General features: G+C 44.5%; 2 protein-coding genes across 2 annotated transcripts in view; both read right to left on the bottom strand.

Annotated features, from left to right (window-relative positions):
- Positions 1 to 272: 272 nt before the first annotated feature.
- Positions 273 to 4,636, bottom strand: LOC129120736 (acrosin-like). Its single transcript, XM_077176967.1, has 5 exons — positions 4,305 to 4,636; positions 3,880 to 4,086; positions 3,289 to 3,554; positions 2,920 to 3,065; positions 273 to 2,437 (listed from the first exon to the last, which is right to left on the bottom strand). The coding sequence occupies exons 1-5, from the start codon at positions 4,373 to 4,375 to the stop codon at positions 1,502 to 1,504; spliced, it is 1,626 nt and encodes a 541-aa protein (XP_077033082.1). The 5' UTR covers positions 4,376 to 4,636; the 3' UTR covers positions 273 to 1,501.
- Positions 4,637 to 11,588: 6,952 nt separating this feature from the next.
- The window catches only part of SLC10A7 (solute carrier family 10 member 7), a 140,079-nt gene continuing 135,468 nt past the window's right edge, over positions 11,589 to 16,199 (bottom strand). The window contains exon 12 of the mRNA XM_054633107.2: positions 11,589 to 15,277. Coding sequence (XP_054489082.2) covers positions 15,233 to 15,277 — 45 coding nt within the window. The 3' untranslated portion in view covers positions 11,589 to 15,232. The remainder of the gene's footprint in view (positions 15,278 to 16,199) is intronic.

Raw genomic sequence — 16,199 nt, 5'->3', positions numbered from 1 at the left:
AAGCCATGGAGTTCCTCTAGTTGAGAAGAATTTCTTCCTAATATCTATTCTAAACTTACCTTCACTTTAAAGCCATTCCTCCTTGTCCTATTACTTCTTGCCCTTGTAAAAAAAGTTGCTCTCCAGCTTTATTTTAGCCCCTCTCTTTGCAGGGGCTCCCAGAACTTCCTGTTAACAGCTTGCAGGAAAACACCCTGTATAGCATCATGGTCTCTTTGGGGGGGTTCACTGCCACCCTACTCTCTGCAGCTGCTTGCCAGAAGCTCCTTCCCAAAAACACCCCCTAGAGCACACGGCTCCTGCAGACAGCATGCACGTGTCCAGTCTGGTTACAGCCATGGCTGGTGAGCAGTGCAGCACCAGTCACGTATGCCAGAGATACCCAGGCAGTGTCATCCTTCCTGTGCAAAGCATGGGAAACACGGATGGAGCACAGTCCATGCTGGCCACATCAGCCACAGCAACACCCTCTGGGAGGCTCCCTGGCCTTGATATCCACATGGGCTAGTGCTGTTCTGGGCCCACACTGGCAAGGGCAGTTGTGGCACCGGGAATGTGAGGCCAAGGATGCAGCTTGTGTCTGTCAGACTGGCTCCTTGATGCTCCCTTCTCCCTATCTGCCATGCTTACACATCCCCCTCATCTTCCTTGACTCCTCTCTTTCTCTGACCTTCTCTCCTCCCTGCTATCTTTTCCCCCTGAATCCAAGGTGTGTCCCACCTGTGAACAGACTTGGTGTTGCAGGTGCTGTTAACTAGCTCACCTTGGCTTTCTATGGCAATGCAGCTGCAGTTTCCTGGGTCCTTCTGCTCCTACCAGGTTCTCCTCCCCAGAATGACCCCAACTCTTTCTTCAAACGTTTCTGAAGTGTGGCCACCTCACACATCAATGTCCCTTTGCTACCTGTGAAATCTTGCTCTTCCTTAGGGCACTGTAGCTCCTTTCAGCTTCTCCCTGCCTTTGTGACTGTCAGAAATTTTGCTTGTCATGCTCAGGAGCTTCCCAGGTCTGCTCCATTAGCTCAGGCTTTTGCCAGGCTCTAGTTACCAGCTTGTGTGCCTCAATGTGTCCCTCCCCAAGGTGTCTGTATGTGGCACTGTCTCCTCTTGTCTTCTTTCTAGCCTTGATGTGCCAGTCTTCTTTGTCCTGTGGTGGCTCTGAGCACTCTTCTGTCAGACCAGACAGAGTTCCAGCCCTTTAGAGTGACTCCCTTTGCGCCCAAGTGGTCTGAGGCAGCATCATTTTGCAGGTCCTGGGCAAAGAAGTCCTTGCCTTGCCCAGGAGACCAAACTGGACTGAAAGCATGGTTAACCACAAACACAGGCAACTTTATTTCAACAACTAAGTCAACGTTAGCACTTGCATACGTGTAGAGGAGCAACGTGGGAAGGACAGAGCAGGCCTTCGGCACTGAGGCAGCCTTTGGATCAGCAGGCGTTGCCTCAGCAGGAAACAGTCACGGTCCTATGCAACCTGCACTGGATCCTGTCCATTCTCCTGCTCAAACTGGAATCCCCTGTAGGTTCTTCAGGAGCTTCTGCATCTGAGTGAAGAATTCCATCAGCTTCTTGAGTGGAAATGGGCAGTTATTATTCTCTGCCACTGGTGGGGGTATCGAACTTGGCTTTGGAGTGGGGGTTGGTTTTGGCCATGGCTTCGGAGTGAGAATTGTTGTTGGCCATGGTTTTGGAGGGGGCAGCGTTGTTGGCCATGGTTTTGGAGGGGTTGGTGCTGTTGGCCATGGATTTGGAGCAGGCGGTGCTGTTGGCCATGGTTTTGGAGGGGGCGGTGCTGTTGGCCATGGCTTTGGAGTGGGCAGCGTTGTTGGCCATGGTTTTGGAGGGGGCAGTGTTGTTGGCCATGGCTGGGGAGGGGGCGGTGCTGTTGGCCATGGTTTTGGAGGGGGCAGTGTTGTTGGCCATGGTTTTGGAGGAGGCGGTGCGGTTGGCCATGGTTTTGGAGGAGGCGGTGCGGTTGGCCATGGTTTTGGAGGGGGCAGTGTTGTTGGCCATGGCTTTGGAGGAGGCGGTGCTGTTGGCCATGTATTCGGAGCAGGCAGTGTTGTTGGCCATGGCTTTGGAGTGGGCAGCGTTGTTGGCCATGGGTTGTAAGTGGAAGGTGGTCTTGTCCATGGCTTCTGAGTTGTAGGTGGTCTTGTCCATGGCATCTGAGTGGCAGGTGGTCTCGTCCATGGCTTCTGAGTGGGCCATGGGGCATTTGTAGGATGAGTCCAGGGTGGTGAGGCAGTTGTATAAGGACTCCATGCATATGGAAGCATTTCCATCTGGAGCAGAATCCAGTCATAGAAGTGTTTAACAGAAGTGTATATTCCAGGCCGTTTTGCTCTGGCGCAGCCTCTGCCCCAGCTGGTCACTCCGACAACCCAGAAGAAGTCAGCGTCGTTGTCTTTGCACATGAGTGGACCCCCGCTGTCACCCTGCAGAGAACCAGAGAGGATTAAGGTGGTGTTGGGTGGCCCCTGTCAGCACCAGTGCTACCTCCTTCTCTCTCACAGCCCCTGCCAGAGCTGTATTCTCAGCTGAGCAAGGCTCTGCTCAGCTGCTGGAACCTCCAGAAGTTTGGCTGGGAGTGGGTTGGGAGCCTATGAAGTCAGGCTCTCTCTCAGCTCTGCACAGTGATCCTGGATGTGCAGAGGACAGTTGTTCCAGAATTGGCATCTGGGAGTCTAGACTGCAAAGAGCACTAGCAGGGCTTTCTGGGCAGAGTGCCAGGCCTCAGGGAAAAGGGAGGTCCTGGGCTAGGCCCTGCACATGGGGAATGGGTGGGAAGCCCCAGCAAAGGTGGGGAACCAGGGCTGAGAGAGTGACTGGCCAGGGAAAGCGGGGGCTGGGCTGTGTTGGGGTGATGCTGCCTGTGCTGCTGGGGGCTGAGTGACTTGTCACTGAGTGATGGTCCCACCTGGCAGGTGTCGATGCCACCCTCCGGGTAGCCAGCACACAAGTTGTGGCTATGGACGTCCCCCTGGTACCACTCACTGCTGTTGCAGATCTGGACATTGATAAGGTGGACCTTGGCCTCCTGCAGGATATCACTTGATTTTTGAGCTGTGAACACAGAAAGGAATGAGCTTGCTGCCACTTTCCCCATCTGGAGGTGGACCCCTTCCCTAGGGTTTGGCTGTGCCTCTACAGAGATGCTGGAGCTCTCTGTCCCTGCTGTCTGCTTTTAGGGAGTGGGCAGTCTTATTCTGGCTTTGGCCTTTGCTGTCAGGAAGCCCAACCCATCTTCCCAGTGTATTGAGCTTGCCCTCCATTTTTGGAAACTCACATCTTGCAGTGGTGGCACCCCAGCCAGCGACATAGCAGGTTTTCAGCTGTGCCACGTTCACCGTGGCATTGGGCACACACACCAGCTGGATGTGGGAGCTGCACTGGACGGGCTCGTTCAGTTCCAGCAGTGCAATGTCGTTGCTCTGGTCAGCAGGACTGTATTCCTTGTGAATCACCAGCCGCTTAATCAGGCGCACCTGGGCCTCAGGGCCTGGCTCTGTCAGCTGGGTGGCCCCGATCAGCAGGCGCATGGCGCTGATGTTCCTGAAGGCATGTGGAGAGAGGGGTGAGAGGGAGCAGAGCCTGGAGCTGTGGCAGCCCAGCAGTGACCAGCCTTCAGCTTCTGAAGCAGCACTTGTGGAGGTGGTGACTGCCCCAGCATGCCTCAAGCTCTGGGAATGCCAGCTGGAGGCTGCTAGGAAGTAGTGGCATGTACCCAGCCTTCTCCTGAGCAATTTCTCAGCTGAGCTCTGCGTTGCCCAGGCACTGGGCACACTGCAGAGAAATGAGATGGGAGAAGCCTACGGCACTTACTGACAGGGCACCTGCTGATGTTGTGGGGATATCCCTGTTTCCTGCTCCTGCTTACCTGGACTCAGCAAAGCAGTGGGCTGCCGTGAGGACCCACTTTGTACTGATGAGGGACCCTCCGCACAGATGCCCCGTGCCCGAAACCGAGGGATCCTGGATGCTGACAAGCCAGGGCCAGGCCCCGACCTCAGCATTTTTGCCACCCACGACGCGTGTCATGCCTCGTTCCTCATCGGAAGTCAAGGGCCGGACTCCGCAGTTCCCTCTGCAAGTAGAAAGTCATTTCCATCCTGCTCCAGCAGAAGCTCCCCACAAGGTGTGTGGGGACAACACACCAGGGAAGGCCATGGGGTGCGTGCCTGCCCACAAGGAACTGAGGCTTCTCTGTGGGGTTTGGGGAGGTGCGGCCTGGCCATGGAGGACGGGCAGGCCCTCTCCAGGGAGCCCCCAGTGCTGCCCAAGCTCCCTCCCCGGGCCACTTACTCGCAGGTGTTCCACGTGGCCTGCACAGGCCTGCACGTGGCCAGCAGCGCGAGGAAGCACAGCAGCAGCATGGCTATGGCTGCCTGAGGCTCGTGCCAGCTACGGGAGCAAGGCTCCGTGTGCCAGCACAGCTGCAGTGTCCACAGCACTGTGGATCTGTGGCGACCTCAGCCCTGGGCTGATGTCACAGAGCAGCCGTTCCATGTTCCGGGCATGGCAGCCTCTGACAGGGGCACCAGGAGCAACATAGAGCCATAGAATGGTTTGGGTTGGAGTGGACCTCAATGATTATCCTGTTCCAATCCAGGGCAGGGACATCTCACACCAGCTGCTGCTCATCCAACTGGGCTTTGAACTTTTCTAGGGATGGGGCAGCCACATCTTCTCTGGGCACCCTGTGCCCGTGCCTCACCACCCTCACAGTTGAGAATTTCTTCCTAATACCTATTCTAAACCTGCTCTGTTTCAGCTTGAAACCATTCCGTCTTGTTCTATCACTATTTGTCCTTATAGAAAATCCCTCTCCAGCTTTCTTGTAGGCACCTCTGCTTGCAGGATGAGGGTATGCAGGCCCTGGGGCACAGGGAAGCACAGATCCATTTGTCAGCAAGATGGGCAATTTTGCTTTCATTCTTTAAAATATGACAATTTGACTGACTTTTCCTATCATGTAGTACCTAAGTAAAAGTCAGTTTGGTCATGTATATGTGGTATTTTGGCCTGTGTATCTAAAATGGAAAATACCTGCATCCCTGCTCTCCAGGATGACTTCTCAGCCACAGTCAACACTCTCTCTGAAGTACTAAGTGCTGCCTACAAAGAACAAGGCATAGAGAAAAAAACTGATGAAAGCACATGGTATTAAAAAGCATTGAGATATATATGATAGAATCTAGCTTTGCTTTCCATGCCAGCCCATATATTCTGAAAACCTCCTGAAGATCCTTAACCAACCAAAAATAAAATATGTAATCAAAATGGTATCTAAATATTAACCTGCTGACTGATACAGATGTATACAATTAATATGTGTATATATACACATATATATACATACATATTATTCTAGTCACACAGTGCTTTCTACTCTTTTTTCTGTTTTCAGACAGAGCAAGGAAAAGACACACACACAAAGAAGAAAAAATGAGAAACTTGAAAAAGAGTCAAAATCTGTATTTGCAAACAAAATTAAATTTTTGGACACCTCAGTGTTAAAGCACTTTCTTTTCAATCTTATGAAAAGTTCCCAGTTTTCAGAGATTACCTGTCCTCCCAGAGTGATGGTTACCTGATGTGTCAATGCCAGCTGAGCATCTACCATCATTACTTATTTCAGGAAATATAGGCCCTGAATATGTGTTTACACTTCTGCAGATTGTCAATCTCTTTTAAAGAGTTGGTGAAAGGTTTGCATTTGCATTGGTTTTACTTATCTGAGTTGTTTTCCCATTCTTATGGGAATGGGAAAACCCTTTTTCTCAGTGAAAGATTGAATTTCTGGTGTAGTAATATCCACATAAATATGAGGGCTCAATACATTTTAAAAGGGAGAGTCATTTAATCATTGATGAAGGTACAATATTCTGAGTAAGTCTTAAAACCACCAGAGGTCACACATGGATTTCTTCCTTCCCCTTTTCCTCTTCCAGCTTTTTTTAAAAATTTGTTTGTTTGTTTGCCAGTACAGCTGGATTTTTGATACAAGGTAGATAAATTTCATGTATGGAAAATACTGAAAAATAACTGCATTCAGTGTTTGAGCAGACCTAATGATTCTAAACACATATTTTCCTGTGAAAATTAACGGTGTCCCAGCATGTGAAATTGTGCTGGTTTGCAAGACTTGGCAAATTTATAATGCATTATTTTAGTGACAAACAGGAGAAATTAAAAGGATGTGGGTAGTTTTTTGTTGTTGTTGTTTTGGGGGATTTTTTTTTTTGGTTGGTTTTGGGTTGTGGGGTGTTTTTTGGGGGGTTTGGTGGTGGTTTGGGGTTTTTTTGGGTGCTTTTTGGTTGTTTTTCCCTTTAAGATGGATAGGGCAGTCAACACATTTGGAGAAATCTCATACAATGTTAATTGAGTAATATCAGCTAGAACCACAACTTCTGCTGGCACAAGGGTCATCTAGAAAATTCTCTTTTTGGTAAAGATGCTGAACAGATAAATATTTGAATGGGATATATGTCTCATGCTGATTTGAAATTTACTAGAGAAATACAGACTTTGGATAAACTACATTGTTCCTGTCTTCTAATTTCAGCCAGTAGCAGCATCCTCTGTGTGTGGGTACAAACATGGGTATGCAGGACAGATGCTAATTACATATTAGTATTTGTTAATTCATACAGTTTTGTGGTACTATGTCAAGCAATTAGCTGAGACATGTTTCAACTCTAAATCAATTCCCGTACAACAACAACAACAAAATAATTAAGGGTACTTAAAAACTGGTTGGAAGTGGGTGATTAGACTCTTCCATTAATTAGGAAACAATCAGATGATGGAATATGTGCTGCAGAAGCACCAGTGATTGCACCAAATAAGCTCAAATCAACAAAAAGCTAATTAAGTAAACAAAATAATTACCTACAATGTATTCTTGAAAGATAGGAGGGGCACAAAGTATCTACAACTTCCAGAACAGAGGGAGCTGAAACAGGGAAGATGCTGGAATATTTCAGGACCTGGTTAGGGCCCTGGGCCAGGACTGACACACAGACAGATGCACAGACACAAAGGGTGTCCAAGTTGAAGGTGATCAACTGGATCAGCTCTGGCTTCTCAGGAGACTTGGGGTGCTCCACAATACTGGGGAGGGATAAATAACCGAGCCACTCATTAACACAAACCAGTTACCTCCAGTCTCCAGGTGTGCTTGAGTTCCCTAGAAAATAAGAATCCACACTTACCAAGAATCCATGCCTGCCAGCCCTCTCATTTTCCAAACTGCAAAAAAACCAAACTATAATAAGGGCCAGGACAACCGTCAGTCCAAACTTTTCAATTTAAGCCAAAGCACTGATTTGACTTTTGATTTTTGAAGGACAACTATCATGGCTTTTAAGCAATAATCTGCAGAAGAGATGAATAGCACACTTAGGATCTGCATGATTTATTTGGCAAAGCCTATTAGTTCCTTCTGGAGAAAATCAATAATAATTCTCATCTGTTTGTCAGTGGGAATTTAATGTAGGCTAAAAAGTCACTGAGAGTTTTATTCAGATGGAAGTCTGCTCAAAACAGAACAAAAAAGATGAGTTTGAGAAAAATGCTTAATAAAGTCTTCTTTAAATGAAAACTACTGAAGACTTGACTGTTTATTAGAAGAGCATTACTTAACTTACCCAGCATTGCTGTACCAGAATCTGGCAGCAAGTTTTAAAAAGGAACCTTTTTCTTTACAGTCATAATTTATAACAGCTGAATTACTGGCTATAAATACTCTTCTCTTTCTACTAATGTATTATGCTTCTGGGATTATTCAGAGCAATATTTTGTTACTAAGAAAATAAGCTCCTAAACTGAGGCTTCTGGAAAAATAAATTAAAACACATTCTAAGTAGCATCTATTCAAAGACTATCACTGTACCATCTTAATAGACTAAATTTTATTTTCACTAGTATTAAAAATATTGAAATTTCTCACTAAATTTCTTTTTTAAACATAGGAAGCTACTGCTTGCCAAATACTGGAGCATATTTATGCATATACCGAAATTAAAGGTTCTTATTCAATTGAAATATCAAAATTCAAATGGGATGAATTAGCAGAGGAAGTTTGCTGTTGAAAGCAGAGAGTTAGATAAGCAAAATACATTCTTAAAAATATGTGATCAAATTATGAAACATAGAGGACAATGATTTAATATACATAATGATACACGTGGAGAAGTTTTTCCTCACATACTATGCACCTTACTTTAAAACAAAACAAAAAAAACTCTACCAAAAATCATCTGAAAAACTGATCCGAGTAAGATTTGAATTTTGTTGGGTTTTTGATACTGCTCTGTTAGATAATTACTATGAGATTCTTTGGGACACTGATATGTGATAGTGCAGGTACATACAACTCTTTGTGCCCTTTCTAATCAGAGAGGTTACACATTTTGTGGCACAAACAGGCGCTACCTGATCGCAAACACCAGTCAGGCTCTGCTGACTGCGGCGCTCCTGTTCTGCTCCCTGACTCACACAAAATCTCACGTATCACAATTGCTGTGGGTTTTTACACCTGCAGAGGCCAGGGGGAGGAAGTTTGGGTGGCACAGTACTGTGGGATTTGGCTCTGGCTCCGGGAGAGATCCACGCGCGATGCTCACAGCCAGCCGGGCTGGAAAGATACAGGCTTCTCACATTAACACTCGGTGAGCTGCAGCAAACAGAGTTACCAGATTAGCTGGCTCCAATTGTGTCATACTCTTATTTTTAGCACCCTATTATGCCTCTGGGATATCTTTTATTTATCAGGGAATTGGACCAGATAAACAGATGTTGTAGCTGTTTTCTTAAAAAGGGCTTTATGCAACTCGCTGTGAGGTACCTGAAAGACTCTATGTTTTGGGGAAGGGGCAGACTGAATGTGTGAGGCAAATATAGTAGTCCTGAGCCACTTCTGGGAAATTACAGTTAATTTTTTCAGGCAAACAGAGACCTAAAATAGATCAAAAAAGGGGGTTTTGTAATTTTTAGAAAGAAAAATAGAGGTTCTCCCAACATTTCTCTAATTTGAAGCAATATTAGGAAACAGAACAAGCAAGAATTTGCTGGAGAACTTGGCAAAATATGTCAAATGCAGTTTGGGATTGCCCAAAGGACTGACAGTGACTCTGCCCAAAGGATGCAGCAGTGAGCTTCATGTGGGTGCTCCCTTCCAGGGGAGCTGCGAGTCCCAACAAGGAACACAAGAACTGTAATTTGCATGGGTAAAGTTGTTCAGCGTCAGCACAAAAAACTGAGTTCTGCTTCCCCAAGCATCATCTTGGAAAGTTGCCCTGATTTCTTGGCTACAGGACAGGGTCTCTAAGAGAGCTTGGAGAACAGATGAGAGCATCATCTTGATGATGACACCAGGTTCAGTTAGGGACAGCTAACTGGGAGAAGCTAAAATTTAAAAAAAAAGGGAAAAAGACATTTTATCACTTACTTCATCAAGCGGTGTTGACAAGAAGTGGCAAAACTACACAGGGAAGGCAGTGGGAAATAAAACAATTTTGTGACATCTTGGGTAAGGGCTGTGCAGCAGAGAAAAGACAGAAACAGGGAAAGACTGCAGTCACAATGCTAAAGAACAAGAGAGCACAGAACTGCAAAAGCTTTTGTCAATAGAATTTCCTACCCAATTATTGTCACAAGAATCTCAAATTTTATTTCCTGCATTTCTCCTGGCAGAATGCCAGTTCTCAGATGACCTCCATAATTTTTTTTAATCCTATCAATGAAATTGTCTTAAATTTCTTTTCAGTTTTATTCTTTCCTTCAATTGTCTTTCCTTTCCATTTTCTTCCCTTTCCAGACAGCTGATTTCCCTTAGAAGCTGGAACTGGTTCATAAGAACACTAACCATGGATAGTAAGTTTTCTCTTACAGAGATGAACCAGCACCAGCGTGCCAACGTCCCTAAGTCTTTGATGTTGTGACTATTATACTCGATGTAGCCCTCCCACAGAGGATGCCACCCAGAGGCTTTTTTCCTTTTTCTTACCTGGGTGACAAGTGGTTGTGCCTGGTGGCAGTTTTGAGCCCAGGCAAAGAGCAGATGAGGTGTATGAGTAGGGGATCCTTAGGAGATGCATGGCCTCTTCCATGGGCTGCAGCTGCTGGATGTGGGCTGTCCCTTGGAGCATGGATCCCAGTCTGTTCCTAATCTCACACCTCTTCTGGCTGGGGCCAGTCAAAGTTCATCTGAATCTACCAGGCAGCCCAGGAATTCACAGGTTATTTTGTTACTTAACAAATCCAGGTGTTCCCATCAGCTCAGCAGGGGAACTATTATTTCTGCATAATAATTCCAAAAGCCTTTGATTTACCTGCCCTCCCTGCCCCTGACTATGATCAGAAGAGTAGGTGGCAGGGAGCAAAGCCTGATTCAGCAGCAGCTATTGCTCATTTTCTTGTCACTCTATAGGTCACTGGCGGGCAGAAATCTCTGTGGAAATGCATCTAAAAATATTTTGAAAACTTGGCCTCCACTGAGGAGCAAATTAAGTGGTGACTCATGCTCCCACCAGCTCCAGACTCGATTACTGCAATTTGGGGGACTGAGAAGCCAATGCTCCACTGAGACTGCAATTTGCTTAGGGGAGCAGCCGAGAGGCCTCATTGGCATTCATTGTTTCCAACACATCTCTCTTGTCCTTTTAATCACTAATACATTTAATTTCACTTCCAACTGAAGATCTCACTCTCCACCCTTCTGGCAAGAGGAACAATCCAGAGGCTGCTTTCATGACCTCTGCTGTAGCTTTAGATGCCGGCACAAAGCAGACTTGCCTGGAGCAATGCCTCCAACCTGCATTTCCCAGCATTGCTTTCTCTAGTCCTTCACAGCTTGTTCATGCAATTCCAGAAGATGCCTTACTGTCCTGCAGGATGCTCTCTGTTGAATGAGAATTTTACAGGAACAGGACACATCAACTTGGAGGAATTTAAGTCAAAATGCCTCCTCATAGAAGCCTCAGTCTAATGATCATGAGCAATAGTGTGGTTGTAGCAAGAAAATGGCAGAGGAGACCAAATCCCTCATCCCTCTCCTGACATTGTTCTGACAGGATGCTGTAAGTTTTGGTCTGGGAGACTGGGGCTACCCCATGGAAATAGGAACAAAAGATATTTGGTTTGTACGATGCTGGAAAGGGCAGGCCATCAAATCTAAAGTAAAATACTCTTCATTTAGTCTCATCATGTGCTACATTATCCCTGAGCTTTGTTAGAACGATGGCAGGGCTCTTCAAACAGCTTCCCTGGGGAGACTGCTCTGCAGCTTAACAACCTTGCACTGGAGATGTGCAAGTGTAACCAAGGGCAGAATTTAGTCTCTTGTCTATTTAACGTGTTTGCTAGGGACTGCCTGTGTTCCTGGCACTTTATAATAACAGTAATATAAATGCATTTGGATTATAACCAAATGGAGAAACTATGATTTAGCCCTTTACTGTGTTGTAATTCCCAAATGCATCAACATTTATTTAAGTGCAAAACAGTCTACAGTTTACAAATACAAAGCTGCGATTGTCTGCTTTAAGGGTTCTGTATGAGATTATGATTCAATACAAAACACAATTCAGTGTCTGAAATTTCATTTTTAATGGCAGAACAACATCAAAAAAAGTAGCTCCTTCTCCATATGCAGTCTTGCAAAAAAAAATATATCCCAGGGACTTGGCCCTTTCTAGTCATTTCTACATATATAAGTGCTCATCTCTTATGCACGTACGCACTCGCACATAAATCAATGTGCTTGCAGACAGACCATATTTCATCTTGCCTTCTAACCTCCCGCTGTCAAGATATTTCCACAAAAAATGTAACAAATAAAACTAACAGCTCCTTTTTCCTTGACTGCCAGAGTAATGTAGGGGACTACTTCTGTACAACCAAGCTCCTTCTGCTCTGTGAACAAGCACAACTGCGCAGCTTCTGCTGAGGCTGCCTTTCTACCACACAACCTGCTCACACTAACTAAAGGATCAATGGGAAAAAAAACCAACCACATCTTTGATTTTAACTACAGGAAAAATTGTTTATCTTGATAAGTCACTGGAGTTAATCAAAAGCTTTTCAATTTAATGCACAAAAAGGGAAATAAAATGTTTCAGTAATTCAACACAAAGTGCTAAAATTGCCCGTGACCTCTGAAGTGCTGTTTTATTGTTTGGGTGGGTTTTTTTCCTCTGCTATCACTGGATGGGATTATGGAGAAGCAGAAATAGAAAGTGTTGATGATCATGAAGAGAATCTTCATGTTGTAACATGTGGCAAAGTTCTCATTTGCCATCAGTTTTGCCTAATTATGTTTAATATCAGTTATTTATAAAGTTATATTTAAAAGAGTTTTTCTAACCCTTTACTGAAAAACTGTTTAGGTTCAATGAATTAATTTTCAATTGATGACAATTAGCAGCATTTTGAGGACTTTCTTCCCCAGAGTTCATAAAGTATTTCCAGACAGTTAATGGGCTTTTGTTTTAAAAAACAAGCAAAAAGTTTAAAAGCTCACCCACAAAGGAATAAAACAGACAACAGAGGAAAAAAATGTGACCTAAAGGATAAATAATTTTATCTTGTTTTCCTTTTAACAAAATTGAATTCAAAACCATTCTGTTTATTAAAGACATATAGCAAGTCATAAAACAAACATCTTAACAGTCTTAACAGAATTGATGTGCACAATTCAGTTTCATTAAGTATGAATTTAAAATATGTATTTCAGTTTAGCTTGATATTCCCTTTAGACCAACACCTCCAACACTTATACACAATATTTAAGCTGCTCCAAAGCAATCAACAAGGACTTTGTAAAGAGACTAACAAAACTACATTGTAAAACAATTTGAAATAGTCTTAAATGTTGAAAAAAAACCAACCCAAAAACAAAGGATGTGTTCAATGGAATCTAAGCAAGTTGTTGGAAGTACTGAAAGGCAGAGATTCAGTACACAGAGGTAGCTCAGTAAGGGTACTTGCAGTGTTCTGATTATTTAGCGTTGACACAACCGCAGTCAGCTACTGTCTGCTTGAACTTCTGCTATGTATTTTGAAAAGGGAATACTGCCTCTGGGCCTGTTGTCTCACCATTCAAAACCAACAGAAAGAGTCATTGATTTCAGTGGGATTGGGATTAAGTCTTTATATTCTCTGGAAATTCAGGTTTATGAAAGTAGAACATAAAGAAACCACCCTGAGTCTGGACACTGTCCCCTGCTACAAGCAGGGTTTTAAACCCAGAGGAATTTTTCCCCATATGGAACCAGTTACCACTTAGAATGCTTAAGGAAGTGGAACCTTGAATTTGGCCCAGGAACTCTCCATTTCCTGGCAGGCCTGTTGGTGGATCTGCCTGTGCTGCCTGGGGATGCACTGATCAAACTGTGAGCTCACTGCCCAGTGGGAAGAGAGCAGAGCCCTGGGGACATGGGCAGTGGGCAGTGTCCCTCAGCTCTCTTGCCTACTCAGCAGGGAGAGCTTGATCCCCCCTCCAGGGAAGGAAAGAAGGTGGCATGTGCCACCTCCCAAACTTTGTCACATGGTCCTTTTATTGGTGTGCCAGTTCTGAGCAGGGTGATGCTGTCGGCTCCCTGCAGTTTCTCATACAGATGGCAACAGGGAGTGGCCATCACATAAAGCACCGAGGATTGGTACTAAATTACTTTTTTCCTGTTGTTCACAGGACTGGGAGTAACAGACTAGGTAAACCAAGCACATTTTTTGTTTTTCAGTAAGGCAAAAGGATATGAATTTCACATGCCTATTGTCATATAGAAGATCTTCAGCTTGTGTAAAGGCTTACAGCCTTATCAGAGCTCTTATCATCTGCATTTGCTAGAGACTTGCTCTGAGGTGTTTGCACTCAGCCACACCTTTAGCTGCAATGTTAACCATGACACACATGGAAGCTCTGTATTTATATTGATCCCACATTGACCTATTCCTTTCCTTACTTAAAATATTAATGCACAATTGCCAGCACAATTTTTGCAGAGGGGCACACCCCCCAGTCTGGACTAGAGCATATTTCTGAAATCTTCATCTCCCAGACAAGATGTAGTGCTGGCTACATGTTTAAATATATGCCTGAATTCCTTTCTTTTCAATGCCTAGAAATAGTATTTTGTATTCTTTTTTCACCTAAGTTTATTAGAAAGAGTAATATTATTTTTTAAAAAGTTGTGATTGATTGTCAAATGAGCTAAGATAGTGTTTCTGTTACTTTAAGGATCCTTTTAATTAGCAAAAAAATAATAAATTGTCAACTTTCTTGTCCTCATAAGCTACTCTTCATTACCAATGCAGTAATAGAGAAAACATAGCTTGGCTTATTACAATAAAGGCTCTGTTTCAGCATCCTAAATTCTCTGTGCAGGTCGCTGTGCATTGCACAGGGGGAAGGTGAAGAAAAAAAGAAAACCAAAAATTAATGTTCTTTAGGGGTAAATGATAAAAAGATCTCCTAGCTGCAAACACAAATACTTCACTCATAACCCAAGCACCAGACCATTTCTTTGAAGAAGCTTATGAGGCATTTAAGATATACAATGGCACAATATCATACAATGGAATTGAAAGAATTTTTTGAGCTACCATTAACTTTGAAGGAATGTCTAGACAACTGTGTCAACAAATGCAAATAATTCATGCTTTTCAGCTTCTATCCATTGGATGGCCCCATGCTGAGTATACACAAACTCAGAAGAAAAAGGCATGTCACAGTCATATGACTAGGGAGTGTAACAGAGTCACACAGAAATTCAAGTCAATCTCAGAAAAAAAAACCTTCAGAAAGCTCTTCCCCAAGAGAAGAGCTGGTAAGCCAGCAGTGGGATAGGCTCCTGGTCATTTTGGCTAGTTCAAAACAGAGACTTGCTGCTGGTGCACCCTGGCTTCAAAGCAGGGGCAATGGAAGAACCAGCTGTCAGTCATGACCATTCACTCGGTTAGAAAAATAAACTAATGGACTCCAAAATACTGTACAACCTCTTGCAGCAACCAACAAAGTGGCTTCTGAAAACAATGCTTTTGCCAAAATGCATCTGTAAGGCACTTAACAGGTATCTTTTAATATATATATATATATATATATATATAGATATATATAAAAAAATAAAATATGCACTAAAGCAACATTCACAAAACCCAACTGTGTCAATTGTCCGTGTGTACAGTATAGTACATATATACATTCACTGTGACACAGGCCATCTCCACAATTATACCTTCACGGGTGCTTTGGGCTGCCTGGTTAATTTCAGTGCCTGTGAACAGGAAACAAAACAGTCACTTTTTTATACCCTTAAAAGACAAGCAACAGCACAAGGTAAGAGTCTCATTTATAAAGGGCAGCAAAACACTGTGTGTACTTCTGAGTGGCTGATAGAGGAGTCAGCATGCATCCGACAGGCTGTGGGCTCTGAGATGATGCTTGTGTCTCATAGCCCATCACAGCCTCCCCTTGCACAGAGAGCCTTACAGGGGAACCACAAGGACTATGGCTACAGTGCCAGTGAAGGAAGCAGAGATGGGTCTCAGGTGCCTTTTACAGAGTGACCACTTGGACCCTACTCAAACCACTCGTGGCACAGCTAGAAGAGCTTCAGACTCACTTAAGGAAAGACAGTGAAGAAAATGTGTGCCAACACCTTTGTGTCCCTGGCTTCCTTCCACATGGCTCAAAGCCTGCTCAGAGGATAATCACTGCTGCAGTGGTGGATGTCATGCACCTTTGATATTTATACCCTCCTTTCTGAGAAAAGGTAAGAAATAGCCAAAGTCCATCAGCCCAGAGGTGATCTTATGCCAGGGGACACTTGACACCTTTGTAGCTCCATTGTTGCTGAGGAAGAAAGAAACCTCTTTCTTTTTTGACAGCAGGGTCCAGCTCTGTGTTCCTCACAGGGCTGGCCAATTATGGTGGCTGAGATATTTATTCAGTGTGTGACAGAAGTTCAGCTCAGTGCTCATGCTTCCATTTTGGCAGGAAGCAGCCTCTCTAAGTAAGGAGAGAAATGTGATAGGCTCAGAAAGCATTAGGTTTTCAGCTGCTCCTGGGCAGCAGTGTGGGCACTGGGAGGGGTGCTGGCTTTTGGTGTGCTCAGCAGCAAAAAAAGTCTCTGTGCCTTCTTAGGTGGGACAAATTGGCCCAGGTGAGAGGAATTTAGACAAATTAGCAAATTCCTG

This window comes from Agelaius phoeniceus, chromosome 4 (genome assembly GCF_051311805.1).
Source record: "Agelaius phoeniceus isolate bAgePho1 chromosome 4, bAgePho1.hap1, whole genome shotgun sequence".
NCBI lineage: Eukaryota > Metazoa > Chordata > Aves > Passeriformes > Icteridae > Agelaius > Agelaius phoeniceus.
This window is presented reverse-complemented; position numbering and strand designations above follow the sequence as displayed.

Excerpts from the sequence above, each read along its gene's own strand:
- LOC129120736 (XM_077176967.1), bottom strand. The coding sequence starts at position 4,375 with ATGCTGCTGCTGTGCTTCCTCGCGCTGCTGGCCACGTGCAGGCCTGTG. Across the intron at positions 3,066-3,288 it reads GGGTGCCACCACTGCAAGAT|CTCAAAAATCAAGTGATATC; the intron begins GTGAGTTTCCAA and ends CTGTGTTCACAG. Across the intron at positions 2,438-2,919 it reads GTGGCATCGACACCTGCCAG|GGTGACAGCGGGGGTCCACT; the intron begins GTGGGACCATCA and ends GGTTCTCTGCAG.